The sequence below is a fragment of the Anticarsia gemmatalis genome, chromosome 25 (genome assembly GCF_050436995.1).
Source record: "Anticarsia gemmatalis isolate Benzon Research Colony breed Stoneville strain chromosome 25, ilAntGemm2 primary, whole genome shotgun sequence".
NCBI classification, from domain to species: Eukaryota; Metazoa; Arthropoda; class Insecta; order Lepidoptera; family Erebidae; genus Anticarsia; species Anticarsia gemmatalis.
In genome coordinates, this window is record NC_134769.1 from 3,122,222 (window position 1) to 3,140,525 (window position 18,304).

At 33.7% G+C, this 18,304-nt stretch overlaps 2 protein-coding genes across 4 annotated transcripts in view; one reads left to right on the plus strand and one right to left on the minus strand.

Annotated features, from left to right (window-relative positions):
• The window catches only part of LOC142983913 (uncharacterized), an 82,878-nt gene extending 81,780 nt beyond the window's left edge, over positions 1-1,098 (minus strand). The window contains exon 1 of the mRNA XM_076131114.1: positions 424-1,098. The gene's annotated coding sequence lies outside the window, so the exon portion shown is untranslated. The remainder of the gene's footprint in view (positions 1-423) is intronic.
• LOC142983910 (uncharacterized) overlaps positions 1-18,304 on the plus strand; it is a 133,037-nt gene that overhangs the window by 47,034 nt on the left and 67,699 nt on the right. The window contains exon 1 of one of the 3 annotated variants that reach the window (XM_076131101.1): positions 9,690-10,226. The exons of the other annotated variants lie outside the window; for them this stretch is intronic. Coding sequence (XP_075987216.1) covers positions 10,197-10,226 — 30 coding nt within the window. The 5' untranslated portion in view covers positions 9,690-10,196. Of the gene's footprint in view, positions 1-9,689; positions 10,227-18,304 lie in introns of those variants that run through there. 3 annotated transcript variants of the gene reach the window in all.

The window sequence follows — 18,304 nt, forward strand, 5'->3', positions numbered from 1 at the left end:
AGAGCCTTTGTCTGCAGATCATATAAGGTTATATTTAATTCAAAGAATCGACGTCTAGCGGGAATAGGTACTATTTCTAGTATTGGAGATGTAAAAAGTAATGTCTGTATTTTTACGAAGTTTGAATGTCATTGCGATCTTCTTTATAACCACTTGTTATTACATGTTATTATTGAAGGACACGTTGTACGATATCAATGTATAGTTAATGAAGAGTGTCATAATTAATTTAAATAAATCATGTGATTATAATTGTACCGGGTCGAGTACTTTTCCCCATCTAATTTTTTATTAAAATATCATTTAAAATACAAGATTGATATCCTGAACACATTATAAATAACATTTCATTTCACCTCATTAACGCAACACAAAATAAATCCAAACTAAAACCATAAACATAAATCGACAAAAAAATCATACCTGAATTTTTAAAAACGTTGGCTGCGAACACAGCTGATGAAAATCCAAGGGGAAAACTATAAAACACTTTTATAACAACAATAAAGTTTGCCACAGATCAACACTAAACAACTGTTGATGTAAAACAATACAGGGTGAGACTTCGCGACATCGTATATAACAACGAACAGTTTCCGAACTTTCGAAACCACGACCGCAGAGTTACTGAACCAACTAGCAACGTGTAGAGGCAGAATACGTAAGATTTTCACTCATAAAAATAACTCCGAGTACCTAAACGTTGATGAAAAACATCGCTTTCCGTGTAAAGCTAATCAACATGCCAGTTAAGAGATTCACTCGCCGGCTCTCCAGTTATTTGCTGTGGATTTAACATGGTTATTTGTCTTTCCATGTAACAATTTTACCGTATTTTATTACATTTATCTAAATCTTTTTTTTAACATTGAACACGCACTGAATATAGCACATCACTACCACAAATTTGCATGTTTATTTTTTTAACCAAACTGTCATCGGCACATGACAAATTAGCTATTTCCCGCGCAAATTACTGTCACTAATGTCAATTTTTTTTCTTCTGTTTTCCGCGCGGTTTTTTCTATTCGGCCTAGTCTAGGATTTTTTGTGAACGCGTTTATCGTACGATATGTTTGACATCGCGTGTAAGACTGGCTAATTTTAACGCGTTCGGTGCATCGTATAGTCGGAGTCGAGCGATGCGCTGGCGATCGATGGATGGATCGAACACCATCGATATTGTGCAGATGTTTTTTGGGGGTCCGCATATTTTTTTCTGATGATTTTTTTATAGTGTTGTGATGTTTATTGTTATTGATTTCAGTTTGTGTAAATCAAGAACAGTAAGTATGAAAATTGTTATATTGGAATTATATCTAAAATTGCGATCCAATTAAGAAATGTTTTAATAAAATGAGGACTCTACTTGGACGCATCTTGAGTGGTCTATACGTGCTTGGTATTAATTAAGTTGACAACAAATTAGTCAAGGGTAAAAATTGCTTAATTGCTTCTTTTAATTATTTTACATCATTAAAAACAGAAAGATCCTTCTGAAATACAAATAACGACAGTATTTTCAATAACAATACTTTAAATACCTGAGATTTCGTCTTATTTATACGTCAAACACGTAGCATACTTCAAACACAGTTCAAAAGTCCTCCTTAATCCAATACTCAGACGATTAAACAAAATCTATTTCTATAAATATGAGAACAATATACGGAATCCACTTCTAAGCCGTCGAGAGCTAAGGGTTTTCCATCCTGACCTGGAATGCGGAACTCTGGTGAACGAAAGTTGAACACGTGTTTTGAACGATCCGTTTTGAGTGAATGATGAATGAATGTGTCCAATTAATCATTTTTATTCATAATTTTAAAGTAAATAATGGTGGTTTAAATGAAATATACGCTTTGTTAAAAAGTGTTCCGGATGTATTGTTAGATGTAAAAGATTTTTATATAAAAGCTTATTTTTTATGAGATTTTTATCTATTTACTAACAACAGAATATAAAAGTATCCGGCTATTAATCTTCTCTGGGAAAATATGTTCTTCGAAGATTTTACGTATTTTTGTGTAAGAGATATTTTAGTTAAGTAGAATATTACTATATTTTATTCTACCTTCGTTAAAGCGCCTGAAATGAACAAAATACTGCCTGACTTTTTTAATTCGAAGTTCTAGGAAATAACTATCATCGCCCCAAACGTAAATGAAAACAACTATAACATTATAGTATAGGATCCCGTTAAAAACGACCTTCACCGAGCTGGTTAATGGATAAAAGATATTTTTTATCAAATAAAATATGTCAATAACTATATTGCGAATGGGTTGTCTAAAAAAATTCAGTCCAGAATATGATTAATTAACAATTATTTTTTTTATTTTTTTTTAATTACACTGGCTTGGTTAATGAACAAATTCCAGTCCAATCGAAAATATGAAACCTATAGAATATACAAACATTAGGTTGACTATTTATTTCCCGTCACAACTCTTGTGTCGTTCTTAACGGGATCTTAGACTATTATTTAATTTAAATCAAACGAACTATATCATAATCTATACTTATAATAAATCTGTAGAGAGGTCAATTCTGTACATTGAATATATTTAAAAAAAAATCAATGGGGGATGTTTAGTAACGGATACTGATACCGAATCTGCAATTTATAATTTTCTTTTCTGTCTGTCTGTCTGTCTGTCCTCCGTCTGTATGTGTCACTATCACGTAAAAACTACCGGATAGAATGCACTGAAATTTGGTATATCCATAGACTAAGTAGTGGAGCAGTTTCTAAGATACTTTTTACCTCATAAAATTGTTTAATTTTCTAGAAAATTGCAAATATGTAGTAAAAATCGTACACAGGTAACATAAAAATATAAGCGATAATTTTGGCACCGCGTTTAAGCGCTGCTGTGGCGTATTGGTATATTGTTCCGTATACAATCATTTTGGTGTGCGATCGAACCTCATCGGAGACAGTACTTTTTGTGACTGTTTTACGTTTCAAAGTACTTTTTAAACATTTTCTATGGATTTTGTTAAGATTTTTGTGGAAATTGATATAAATTTTATTTCATAGTGCATTATTTTATTTGGGATCAAACCGCATCGGATACAATGACTTTTTGTGACTGTTTTACGATTCAAAATACTTTTTTAGCATTTTTTAAACATTTTGGGTAGATTTTTGTATAATTTAATATTAATTTTATTTCATAGTGCATTATTTCATATGAACCTGAGTTTACACATACACATCATAGATGGCGTTGTAATCAATTTTACAACATGCACCAACCTTATTGGTTTATGTTTTATTTTTTTTAAATTTAATGTCAATAAAATTTTTATGCATTATGTATCATATGACGGGATGATAGGTAAAATTAAATTATCTACAATGTCTTATGAATATAAAATTATGGTTAACGCGGCGTTCGCGCCGGCCGTATCATCGTAGATCCCTACATGATTTCGCGAGTGAAGAACTTAAGCGCGGTTCCATACGCGTACGCTACATAGCAGGTAGGTACGCGGGCGCCGACAGGAACATGAGAGTAGACGGGTACGGACAGAAGGATAGGTCAAAACGAAAAAGTTTTTAAAGCATTTGCATGTAGGTAGGTATATTATTTTGAAAGTATCTAGGTCTAAGTGAGCTGCAACGAATGCAACAGCACGACATTCACGCGAGCGGAGCCGCACGGGTCAGCTAGTTTGAAATATAGCATTTTCAAAACGAAGGCGTCACTGCAATATCTTAAAACTTTTATAGCACGTATCATTTGACTTTACTTGTACCATAACCGCGTTACAGTAGTATAATTATTGTCTGAAAAACAAAGAGCGTTTGTCTTACACTTTTCATAGCTGAATTCGTTCTTGTATTACATCGTTAGGCACTTGTCCCACCGCCGACGAGAAAACGACAAACTATCGGCTATTTTCTCGTTCAAGAAACGTATAGTAGATATGTATTCCATGTAAACAAAAGAGACACATATACAAACAGTTAATCGCTGACTGTTCACGCTGACGGCGAGCACTCTCTTCACTAGTCTGTTGCTAAGCGATCAGAACCATGAAAGATAACACTCGCTCAGCGATACCCGTGCGATTAGAACACACGTCGAGAGAGCAACCAGCTGTCATTTCTCTGCGATGATGACAGTGATGCGAGCGATCGCTCGCCTCACTCGCACACTCGGTTGTAGCAGAGCTACACAACTACCGCAACTACGCACTCGCTCCCCGCGGCTCGCCAACTCGTTTCCAATTCTAGCTCTGCTCGTTACTCGTTCATCGTTGGCGGTGGGACAAGTGCCTTAAACTGAATATTTCTACCGTGTGAATGTTGTCGCTACATTTGTATTTAAATTACGTAGTTAAAAGCTTGTGAGCGGAATTTATACTGAAATTAACAGTATTATTAATGTAAAAACAAAGAAGTACTTTACTTGGCACATGTACACATTACCCAGAGTTAAAATTAAATTTTGTTTCCGAATCTCTAATTTATGAAATAGATTTTGTAGAAAAATCTTTTGACCATCTGGCCGCAACTTCGTCCGCGTTAGAAGATTTCCCTATAAAGAGTATCCCATGTTAGTCTAGGTTATAAACTATCTTTTTATATCATACCACATTCGGGAGGTTTGGCGTGATTGAGTAAGAAACATATTTTTTTTTGAATCAGCTACCTTATTTTAGTAATGCTCAGAATTAATGATTCTCTTTTAAAAATACAAATCTCGCACTAAGACTTGCTCTTGTGTCGCGGGGACTTTCACAAACATACAAAAAACGGACACAAAGTACAAACCCAAAGAACTGATAGACGACGCTCTGATGAAATCGACGGCTGTCAAATTATCCTAATAAATCTTGCATGCCCAGCCTCTCTGCCAACTTAAAGGATTAGAATAACTCTTACTAACATTAATTCACCGCCAAAGAATCACTATTCAGGTGATTGCCAAAATTATCAATAGGTACATCTAGTAAGCATACATCCGACCGATATCTTGTATTATGTTCTATTCATAGTTATGGCATCATTCAGAGTAACGTAATAATTGTACCATAGTTATATTTAGTCAGTTCTCCAATTGATGTCAAGTCGATCAAAATTGACAATTAGAATTCGTTTAGTTCCTATAACTAGTATGTCTGAGTTTCAATACATAGAATTATGCCTTTTTTCATAAGAATGGACAGAGACCAAAGAGCGCCACTTGCTTGAATCAAATCAATAGTATGTAATTACCTATGTAGAACATACATTATAATTCTACCAAACTTTCGCTCTGGTTTAATACCAGGTGCCTACCTAATATTACACGGGAATGAACAAAATAATGCGGTTTTCCATTGATTTGCGTTACGTGCAAAATGCAGAGGGACTGTGTGACTGCGTGTGTATGATAAAATTATAAATTCGCCTGTAATATTAATGGTAGGGGAGAAGTGCCATGAAAGGGACACGTATTGAAAGGGACATTTCAAATCACAGCTAAAATAAAAACCGATTCAGATCAACATTATTGTTGTTGTATGGCAGCACCAACGGACATTCGATCGCACCTAATTTCATGCTTCTGTCACTTCAAAGGTGGCTACCGCGTGTGAGTGTTCGTATTACGGTAGAAAAGTATTTTTTTAGCTATTTTTGTAAAACGTTTTTTCAAGTGATGTGACTTGATTATTTATTATTTTTCATAAGATTAGTATCTCCTTGTCGTACACGAATATTAAAACAAAATGTAAGTACACTTTTATTTACAATTGTAGATTTTGTGGTTATGTTTTCATTTTGAGTATGATATTTATGAAAGGGACACAACAAACGGTTATGAACGGGACGTCCCTTTCATGACTGCTTATATTTATAACTGTGATCAATTATTATTTATCATTGCAGATAAACTGTCACCAAAAAAGAGAACCCGTGTTGATGCCAAATAAATTGAAGAGGCAGTGAATGATATGCACCAAATGGGCACACGAAACCTGTGGCATTAAAGGCATTTTCAATTTGTCACTAAAAATATTTTTCAGATAATACCTAACCAAAGTTAAAGAAAACAGTTAATTAGTGTTTAAGATGTTTACGAAACTATGTAATGTACCTAGGTATTGATCTCTATTTCAATTACATGTTATATAATAACTTGTCATGTTCTAATGATAGCAATAGTAAGACTACACATAACAATTCCTTTACTTTCAAATCTGATCGTAAACTTTCTTAAAATTATCTATTGTAGTGGTGGTTCCTAAAGTATGTTTGTTTTTTACTTAATTTGACCTGATTATTTTAGATATTATGTACTGTCCCTTTCATAAATGATCATGTCCCTTTCAAAACAGGCCATTTATGAAAGGGACAAAACACACATTTTTGAAAATTGCAAAAATAAATGACTCAACAGCTAGAATGAATAATTACTGTATTTTATTTTAATAGTAAATTAATAAAGGCTTCCCATTCAACTCCAACCTAATAAAAATAATATTTTATATACTTATTAGAGGCTCCACAACATAAATGTCCCTTTCATGGCACCTCTCCCCTACTCTGTGTATTTATCTGAAGTTAAAACCTTCATCCACTAGGTATAACGGTTCATGTAATTTCAGCAGAGGCCAGGTTAAATAAATATGACGAGTAATTACGGAGAGCCAACACACATGTCGTTTCAATGTTTTAATAGGTTTCGTGTTGTTAAATGTAATATCATATCTCTTGTTTCAACTATGAGGTGTATAAAATTGTTAGTATCTCTTAATATTAAGTCATTTCTGGTAGGTTTTACAAGAAAGCTAGACTGGATTAACGATATCAAACGAAATCAATCAAATATACTAAGTCTATAATGTGTCTGAAAATCTTTCACAAATATTGCTGCTAAAGCTGAGCGTATGTAAATATAAATCCAAATATATGTATATGTCATGTACTTTTTATTACAATCTGATGTTTCGTATAAAAATGTACACAAATAAAGACCAAAAATAATAGTAAGTTATACATGTCTTATTTAAACTCCGGATTCAAATTAAAAAAAAAACTGAATATGTATCGAATTATTTTGATAAAATGACAGCAAATGTATATAAATCGAACTGTCAAAATTCCACTTGAAAACTTAACCAAGACTTATCCGTAACTCGTGAAACTGACCCAAAATATTCAAATGACACCTTCATGCGCACTTTTCGCTAGGTCAATAGACTATACCAATATTGCACTTATCACAAGGTCATCAACAGCTTGTCATAAAGGGTCCGAAGTGGCTGCTTGATACCCTTTGCTAAAGAGTGCTGGCGAGCGCAGTTTAGTATGAGCATTTAAATATGGAACGAGGTCCTTTGATATGTAAAATAGATTTTTACATTAGGCATCATTTTGAAATTCCTGTGTCACGACTTTGTGAAACTTTTTAAAGATCTTTGACACTGAAATATATGAAAAATAAATATCTTTAAAGTTAATTAGTTTTAAGAATCTTTTGAAACTAAGTAATCTTCTCTATTTTACTTTTGACGTAATAAATGTTTTTGAAATTAATGTCAGTACTAATTAAAAGGAAATCTGCGCGTTACTTATAATGAAGACGAAAGCATGAGACGAAATTTACTAGATACAATGCTATTATAGTACATCAAAGTTAAGAACTGCTTATATGGTTCTCAAATCAGTTATTACATTGGAATGCGATTAAACTTGCAAACTCTACTATATAATTACTATTGCAAGCTTGTATGCTTCTGTGATGCAACATTGGTCGTAGAGTTAATATATACAATCTCAGTAAGCAAAGAAAAAGTGAATTTAGATTTCGTATTATTAAGTTTGCTTCATCGAAACAGTTCGGAAAGAAAGAGAAGCTTTCTAAAACAACTTATTGATTAATGTAATTACCCATTTTTCCTAATGGAAGGCCCCGAACAAAGGTTAAAGGGCTTTTAATTTTGCCGGGATTTGAACCCGCGACCCTCGCGTAAAACGTGGACGAATTAAGCAGTAACATTAAAATTTTAACGCTAATGGTCAAATGGACCAGTTTTGTTTTAATTATGAAGTTAGTGCTTAATTAGTAGCGGTTAAGGTCTGAAATAGCTTTGTTTTTGAAGCACTGAATATGAATTCTCCGTTTTAAATCAAATGATATTTTTTCTTAATAAAAAATATTTTTAGGCTCGTATTAGGCAGGTATCAACTGAGGCGGACGATCTCATGAACCTATTTGATCGACATTTTTTTTATTCTTGATATCATAAGCACATGTAGTTATTGATTCAAAGATATTTTTTTATTAAAAGCCACCTTCGTCTTCTTATCGTATGGTTAGTGGTCAACCTGGTGTCAAAGTTGTTCAAGCCGCCAGAAGGCCTTTGACGTGGCTTAACGACTGTTATCTTAATAGACAACAACCGGGACCGATTTTTACGTGCCCTCCGAAGCACGGAGACGCCCAGTTCAAATACCACTATGCGATATAGATTTATGCGAGATATAGATTACGAGATAGACAATTCTCCAAAAGTGGTAGACAACCATTATAGAGTTGTACTAAACACAGCATTACCTAAGTACCTATACATGCAAAAATATTTTAGCGATTTGTATAAAACTTTAAAGGCTAAAAGCAACATTACATTGTAAATCTTAATTGCGAAATGCATTTAGCTTTCAGTAATTATTTTAATGCTTAGCTCTTTGAAGCATTTGCTAACAGATCTATGTCAGAGTAGCGCATAGATAAAAAATATATTCCTTTTCTCTGTGAGAGGTGGTACAAATAACTAACATTTATGATGGTTGTAAGTAAAAATCGACAATATTTGGATGATTCATAGCAATCAGCAATTTTACATTGAAAACTAATTCAACACAATGAAATAGAAAACCAAATTTTAAAAAAATCGTATTTATTGAGAACGTTAATTTCATTATCAAAGTTACTAGAAAATATTAATATGACGAATCTTTTCTGCAATGTTTAATAAAAAAATGGCTACTTGACAATAAGCCAGTGATTTTGATGTTCCATTATTCAAATAAAACATAATTATTAGTATGGGTCTTGTCAGTATTGTTTGAGATAAATGATCATATCATATAAGTATATAGTATACTTAATTAAGAAAACCTGAAGGCGTAGAGTTGGTTCAATAATTTAGCAGTTAATAAAAGTTTCGTAATGTTATACGTTTTACTTAACTCAATTTAAAATGTAATAATGAACAACTCAAACATAATTTAATAGCGTTCCTACGGTTCCAAATAAACGACATCATAAATAACAATATAACATTCAAACTAGTTTACATCATTCGAGTAAAAGCTCAAAAGCCCTGAAGTAATAACGGATAAGCTCAGCTAATTCTAGGTCTCAGTCTGTCTAGATTACACAACACCTTATTTTGAGCCTGGCTTTTTTATCATTGGCTAACAAACGGCATTGTCTGCCTATGCGATTCTGTAGCTCTTCGTAGGCCCCTCTCAGTCTGATATTTCCTAACATCTGAGTCTACATTATCGATTGTATTAATACATGCAACATGACCAAACAACCAAGACCTCAGGTACCCAGAATTGACACCCCTTCTCCAAGTAATTCACACAAAAACAGAGGGGGATGAATGGATCAAGTTAAACTGGTCGTGATACACGCAAATCACGCACACACCCAAACGCCCCCGCGCAGTCGCAGTACGATCTCGCCACCCCACCCAACTCACTTGTCGTCCAAAGCCGGCAAAATTCTTCTACACCCCCGTGGTGAACTACCAAACGCAACAACTTGTACGAAAAACTGTAATTTTAATCGTTTAAAACGTATCTATTTAGTTATTAACAGCAGTGTATCGTTTCAGCTTTAATTGTCGCTTAGTGTTTTTATCGTAGGTGTCGTTTCAAAAAAAAGTGCGCTACTAATCACGGAATTTGAATACGGAAGGAAAATGGCGGAGCGCGAGCCGCGTTCAATTCGAATATAGAACTCAATCGATAGTAGAATATATTTCTTTTTTTAATGTTGATTTTTTGAATAAGGATGCTAGTGAGGACTTTAAATTGACTGGACCGCGTGTGGTGTACTCAAAAAATCGATATTTCGGCAATGTCGGTTTGATTTAAGGGTGGTTTTACACTGTCCTCGCTCATAGACTGTTGTACATGTCACAAAAGAAAGAAGAGGAGTAGACTGGCATCGGTGGAGGTCGACATGACGACGGAAACTGCGACGCCTAACCAGGTAAGTTGGTGTGATTTGCCGCAATGTAGCGATAGGCGCTGCCTTCAGTGGCCCGTGTCAAGGACATTGGCCTCCAGAATTAGACACCTGGGAGTTATGTAACTATTTTGGAAGAAATTTTCTTTGTGTTTGGCTTACTTTATATATATTTGAGAAGGTGCCGGTAAATTAGTAAGAAATTACTGGTTGGACAAAAATCGATAAAGCTGCATTGTTGTGTGTTAACGAGTATGCGTGTTGAAATTGAATTCGATTTAAGATAACAATCGCATAACCGATTTGTGTTAGGTTCCTGGCTTTCAATCGTTGTTTTATAACAAAACAGTCGTAATATAAAGACCGACATTGAACTTCGCTTTTTAACTTTTTGATGCTCAAGAAGAAAAGTATAGTTAAGAAGACATTTAGACCACACCATATTATTATGCTACGATTATTCACTAGTGTGTATTTATTTATTTTTATTATACTATAATATAAGCTGTTGATATATTATGTAAAGAGAACGACGACTGCCCGTACTGTCTCAAGCTTATGACCAAATGCTTCAATGCATTGAAAAGCTCATCTTAAATGTTATATCTGAATACATGTAACGCCAAAAAAGAGTGGCCTGGAGTTTCTTGCCAGCTCTTCTCATTGGCCCTACCTTCCGAACTGGCGGTACATTCACTCTCTGTATCATTGACTATCATAAGTGTCAACATTTGACCTATATGAATAAATGATTTGATTTGATTTGATTTGCCAATGTAGATTATAATAACTTACTATACACCAGGACCAAATTACAGACAAGATGTGACCAAACTTTGGACCGATGAGACCACTCCAAGAGAATTGGAAAGAACAACACACAGGAATCAAACCTGTGACCACGTGACCAGAACTGAAATCTATTTATCCGAAACAATAACCATTAGAAACAAGTAATCTTGTAATATATATTACCAAATATTACCTGAAATTTAATTTCATTCTTCTTTTGATCAAAAAAAATGCTAATCGCGATTTATTATTTCACGAAAATGCCAATAATTTTATCTTCGCTCGTGGAAATTTCCGATAAGCATTTCCTTAGGAAAGTTATTTCCAACAAATCGCGGTAATTGTGTCAAGAAGAAGCGGAATATTGAATTGATTCGCTTTATATTCAAATCGGCTTTCAATAAACTAACTTGGTGAAATATAACAAAAACATGCTTTTGGTAAAAATATTTAATTTTGATACCTACGGGAATGAGTTTTTACCTTCTTTACATACTTATGTATATGTACTCAATTTACAACATTCCAAAATTGTACTAAATTGTGTCTAGTAATTTCAATTTTGTCTTCTTATTAAGACATGGGAATTAAATGAAAGCAAAAACTGCAACTTAAAACAAACATTTATTTCTCTTGAATAATTGATTGATCAACTAACCGTACTTATCACCGAAATCTTTATATATATAATTCTTCTGTAAGTGTGTATGTCACTGAACTTCTCTTAAACGACTGGACCGATTTTGATGAAATTTTTTGTGTGTGTTCAAGGGGATTTGAGAATGGTTTAGATTATAAAAAAAGTTTTAAATTTTCAAATTAAAGACGTATAGACAGGACAACGTCTATCGGGTCCGCTAGTTATTCTATAAATCTTAAATAACATTGTATTAATCAAAGGAAAGTTTATAATAAATTAAAAAAGATCTCCCCAGTTTCATTATCAGTATTTCAGTCGTAATAATACGTTATTAATCAAAACACAATTTTCGGATTTCACCGCGTTATTCCTACAAAAAAGAAAACAACGCAACGAGATTCAAAAACTCTACTTAATTTCAGACATTTTCAGATTATTCTCTCAAATTGTCCTCAAACTACTAAATACTGTACCACACAAAGCCCACCACCATAATCCTCCTGACTAAAAGGGGGTAGGTAGAGACATAAGCATACGTTCACCACAGTCTATGGGATTAAACCGGAATGATAAAAGGAAATGGCCGACAGGAGGGGAGGCTGATTCATTGCTATGGTTTTCATTTTATTCTCTATGGTAATATTAATGGTGGGCTTAAATATGAATTATTCTTTATACTGTCGCAGTTTTTAATCTATACTAATATTATAAAGCTGAAAAGTTCGTTTGTTTGAACGCGCTAATCTCAGGAACTACTGGGCCGATTTAAAAAACTCTTTCAGTGCTAGATAGACCATTTATCGAGGAAGGCTTTAGGCTATATAACATCACGCTACGGCCATTAGGAGCGGAGTAACAACGGAAAATGTTACAAAAACGGGGAAAATTATGTCCCATTCTCTCTTATGTGACGCAAGCGAAATTGCGCAGGTCAGCTAGTTTAAGATAAAATTGATGCACAATGTTGGGTATCTATCTACTCTTTGTTTGATTTTAAAATTGTTATTTATTTTAGTGTTCAAAAGAGCTGATCATTTTCATCATAAACATGATAAAAATTAACTAAAAAAATTATGCTTGAAGTTGAATATGCCATTTATGAACAATAAGATTTTTTAAATTCTCCAAGTTTTTTTTTCAGGGTTTTATCAAGTCACAGTATCTATCCATGTAACATGAACCTATCGACTATTTTATGACCAAAACAGAATATAAAGAATTATTCTACTGCGTTTGGGAAAAGCTATAGAAATAGTCATTACATCGAATCAAAATGTTTGAACAATCTTAGTTAAGCAACTATTCTCAATACCAATTCAAGTCAACAAAACCGAAACAGACCCGACCTTTAGTCTCAAAATAACCTTTAACAAAAAAAACAATAGTTTATTATACAAAATAAAAGTTTCTCGATAAAAGGCTGCTACTAAATCTGTATAATATGATTAAGGGTGTGCGTGGCAACACTGGCAACACTGGCAACAATTTACCGATCCATTAGCATCGGCCTTGACTGCTTAGTGTTCTAGGGTTTCCTAAGCCACATGGCTAGACGGGATTGATCCAGTAAACCTATAGTCACGCGTTTAATTCTATGAGCTGTTTATCTTTGTATCAGCGTGATTTTTGCGTGCAAAAGATAGCAAGCTCTTTCGAGCACCAGAATATTTTTGGTATATAAAAACTGTTGCAGAAGTAGAATTCTATATTATGTTCTGTGTGTCAAATATGATAATAAATCAACCAGAAAATCTGAATAAAGTACACGTCATTATGAAAACAATTTAATGCTACGCAAAAATTTATAGTCATTTTCCATTAAAGATCTGCGGGCTTATCACGTATCTCAGTTGACAGCTAGTATACGTCAAATCTATGGTCACTATTCAGTACATTGCTGCTTTGACGTAACGTATTAATCACTATAATCTAAGGAAGAAAACAATGGACAGCATAGTGACTTTCAAACGGCTGTCAACCGAGATACGTGATAGCCCCCCAGGTTTCTCTTCAACTATTGGATAGAAGTCACCCTTATGACAAAGATGTGCAGAAAGATGTAGCTTGCGCACCGTTATTTAGAAATTTGAAAGAGGTTAGGAGCTCAAATTTTCCCAACAAGAATTGTGTAACAGCTTCAGGTATAACGAATGTTATTTGAGTAGATTCGATGGGATCCGGGCTTATAAAATAATCTCCGGTTACCAATTTACCTAGCTTCCTAACAATATACAACGTGCCGAAGAGTTTAGCTATCTACAAAATATTGAGTTATTCTTTTTGGATATTCAACGTTATTAACCTGAGATTTACTAAACTGGGACAAAAAAGCTTATTTTATATGAGGTCATCGGCAGCTTAATATGAAACGATATGCAAAAGTACAAAAATAATATCAAAACCTTAACCCCTCTGCACTGAAGTCAGGTAATAACGTCCACAGTTCAAATATTTCCCGAAATTGTACAGACACATGTTAAAACTACGAGATTCCATTAAGATAGCAAAGGGCATTTCATAAAGCCACTCAGTCAGAAGGGTCAGAAAGCCAACCCTTTATAATTTGACGTGAGGTGACGGCAGTAAAGGCTGAACACGTTTTAATTGAATTAATGCGAAATATGATCTCATTGCTGTCATTGGGGCGTGTCGAGACTGATGTTAACGAGTCGTATGCACGATTCTCATTAGGTTGTTGGTTAGAAAATTAGGCCAGTGTAATAGGCTATATTAGCGAATAATAATCATCGTTTTTAGGAGTTTTCTTATAAAAAACTTGGCTGTATAAATCAACAGATGTTTGCTTATGAAATTAACTGACTATTCTCTGTGGTAGACTGTCGTCTCAAAGAAAAGTCGATGTATAATATTGAAGTGTAAATAACTAAAGTCGCTTTTGGTACTGAGATTCACGTGGACTCAGTATGGATAACTGATGACACGAATGTGACTGGATATGAAAACTGTCTTTTAACAGTAAAAAGAGGGCAACATTAGTGTTGACGAACAATAGAGAACAAAAACACTACAAAAACTAGTGTCTAGGACACTATCCCACCTTGTTGAAGTACGGTTTGTTAGGAAGAAACAGAACATCACTTCTAGGCGATGTCTATAAACTCAGTTTACATAAAAAAATAAGGTATAAGGTAAAGTAATAAAAAAAAATTAGGTTAGGCGCTACAATACCAAAATTGATTCCTTTGCGCTTATTGCAATCTCTACGAACTCAGTTTAAAAAAAAACCTTTAGCTTGGGCACTAAAATATAAACATTTATTCCTTAAAGGCACGTACTATAACTTATACATAAAATTACTACTATCAAAGAGAATGAAAAGACCACATATTACATCCTTTAACAAAAATAACCGTTAAAGTCTACTACACATTCTATAGTTTAATAGCCGGAGGGTCTAAGAGGGTACAGCTCTGTGGTATACAGTCAAAGAATAATCACCTCATAACTTCTAGGGGATGTTTATGTAAGGTAGAGAGAAAATTGTGGTTATTTAAGAACATTTTTGAAAAATGTATGTAGGTGCTGTAAGTTTCATTTTTCGGAGGATTTTGGTGATTAGCGTTTCTTTATTAAAACTGTGATCAACTATCAACTGCCCGATTTGATCTTGTCTTTTAACAGGCTTATAAAAAAAAGGAGGTTCTAGTTTTTCGGCGATTTTTTTGGAAAATCTCCAAATGAGAGCGAAATATGGTAATCGGTGAAAGTCTTTTCCTTTTCTTGTCCACCTTGTTACTCTACAGTAAAGGATGAATTTACTTGTATTTGCAAAAATATAATATTTTAGGTCGTGTCAATTACAGCGGGTTTATATTGGTGGATCTTTATAAAGGCCTTATAAAAAAATAGCTGTTTGCGAAAACACGCAAATAATTACATTTACTACTTTATTTTACGTAATTTCCACGAACACGTATAAAAACTGCGACAATACGTCTTAACAAGCGAAATTTAAGAGTAGTAAAAAAAATAAAGTCACAACAAAACGTAACTTTCCTTTTTTATGGCGTCAATTTCTTCAAAACATTTTCCTAAAAGAATCAAGAATTATGGCATCGTAAAGCAAAAAGGCCGCCCTTTTGATGTGTATGTGTGAATGGTGCTCACGTTATACAAAATTACTGAACCGTTTTCAACTTTGGTTCGTAGGAGATTGATTTTTGGAGTTTTCGGAAAAGGTTCGTGGTTTTTATTGGTTAGTGGCGTTTATTTGTTATGGCTTTCTGATATCGTTTTGTGATTTTGTTTTCGTTATAATAGCAGAGTGATTATAAAAAGTTGGTTTGATTGTCTTCGTCGATATATTATTTTTAATAAATTGCATTAGTTACGTACAACTTAGGAATTATTTTTTTTTACAGTCTTCGAAAATCGGCATTATACTTGTAAATTATTTGGCTAGATAGCTTTATTTGTGCCGCTCGATTACTGTATGAGGAGTAAACAATAACATAATAAACGCATTAGTTTAATAAAAAATATGTTTGCTTTTAAAAATCTTAAATGCATAACATCGCCATGTTTTCTGATTGCACTACCGTTCTACGAAAGAAAAGGTCACTTTTGCCGCACAGTTAACATAAATATAAGTGATAATTTTCCACTTTCTTTCTTATAACACTTTCCACAAACCGCAGGGTCGGTGATGCTTGAAATAAATTTTCCCTTTAACCAGAATTATATGCGAGTTGTAATTTAGACTCAATCTGGGTAATAGCAGGGGAGAGGGTAAACTTATCGCTGTAAGAATCAGTCGGCAATGTGACTGGGGTCAATGTTTTCGTATTAGCAAAGGGTAAATACAGTTTCGTATTCGATATGCATTTTACTGCAGTAAAGTAATTAAAGATCAGAAAAATGAGGTAGAAACTTTATATTTTAGAACAGGTTATTTGTTCTGCTTCTCTTTTCTATATCTCTTCTTCTATGTCTTTTTGGTCAGTGTAAAATTTCTGATTTTGCAGTCAGTCTTCATGAAGTTTAAGAACAATTTTATGAGATTCCTGTTTTCATAAGCCAGTCAGTATTTATTGTATTGTGATCATACAATAACGCCGAGATATTAAATCGCGTTACACAGGTGATAGGTAATTCATTATATATTCGGAAATCAAAACTGTCAGTCAGCAACAGTCAGTCTGCCAAAATCTGAATAACTTATATAGATTTTTTATCCGGAAATCTATTAACAAGAAAATAAGTAATAATATAAAAAAAGGAATATATATATATCAGCTTAGCCTTTTCTTCCAAGCTATGTTGGAGTCGGCTTCCAGTCTCACCGGATGCAGCTAAAAAAAAAGGAATACTAAAACATTAATAACATTTACTTTATACCTTTTTCATAAATAAATTGGACCATTACTTTTCTCCGGTTCTTACAAAAACTAAGGTTTTGTGAGGAAATTGCTAAAACCATTCCCTAATCTGCTCTTAGTGATTTCATTACACACCATTCTGAATCGAAAATGGCGTTTAATCTTCCAAGCCAATCGCAATCATTCATTGTAGTTTGAGCTTGAAGGCCTTTGACAAAGCTTAACGACTATTATTGTAATTGACAACAACCGAGTCTGATATAATACGTGTCCTCCGAAAGACAGCAAGAGCTTTGATGCTTTTACGTGGCCACCCATCTATAGCCAGTCCACGCTAAGGTAGCTTAACTCACTCATCAACCAGCGAGCGCAACTAGCTATGAACGCCAAATATACAATGAAAGGAATACAGGGAATCAATTATGTATTTCAAAGTAATTCACGATGGAGTTGCGAGCAAATGTAATTTATTTTGGTAGCGGAAGTTGTCTGTCAATCTCTTGGAAATCAAAATTGATAGCAATTAAAACGAGTTATATGTGAATTTTATATGCGAAGGGCACTCACAGTATGTGTTTTTGATATACAAAACTGCTGATTTTAATTATGCCAAAAGACGAAAATACATATATAAAATATGTATAAAAGGGAACATTTATTGCCATAACATAAATAAGAATCGAGATTTTTCCGTTTTTTTTTTGACATTTGAAAACAAGTCTTTTCTTTCTTTAACGTCATATGTCAAGTATTTTTATAATTAGAGGACCCAGGACCAGTCCCATTCGATTACATTTGATTCGACTACTTGCCGAGTATAATGCCGAGATTTTTCTATAAAACTTCAATTCTCAAATACTAGATGCATTCTGAACAAATACACATCGTTATGTAAAAATCCACATGCTTCCTATTCATAACGCGCCAGTGATTCCGATATTAAATTCCTTGAAACGTCATGCACCATTTGCATGACTGAACGGATATTGATTTCAAACGTTGTCATACTCGTCTGACGTGTGCTCCAGTTTTTACTTCATTGGTTTATCTTTGTGACGTCACGGGATTACGTGATGGGATTGGCTATTAGATTAAGTGGTGGTTTTACCAATTGTAGATAGACTTTGCGATAAATCCGACTAATATGAACGTGAAAGTTTGTGATAGTGGATGTTTGGTATTGCTCAGAAGCAAGGGATTTGATGTAGTGAGTCACAGAGATAGAAATGGTTACTTTTTGTATAATATTTGATTTTAAAATACTTCCAGTAATTATAAATTAAGAAAGTAAGTAATTTAATAAAAACATGAAAGTATTTTAAAATCAAATA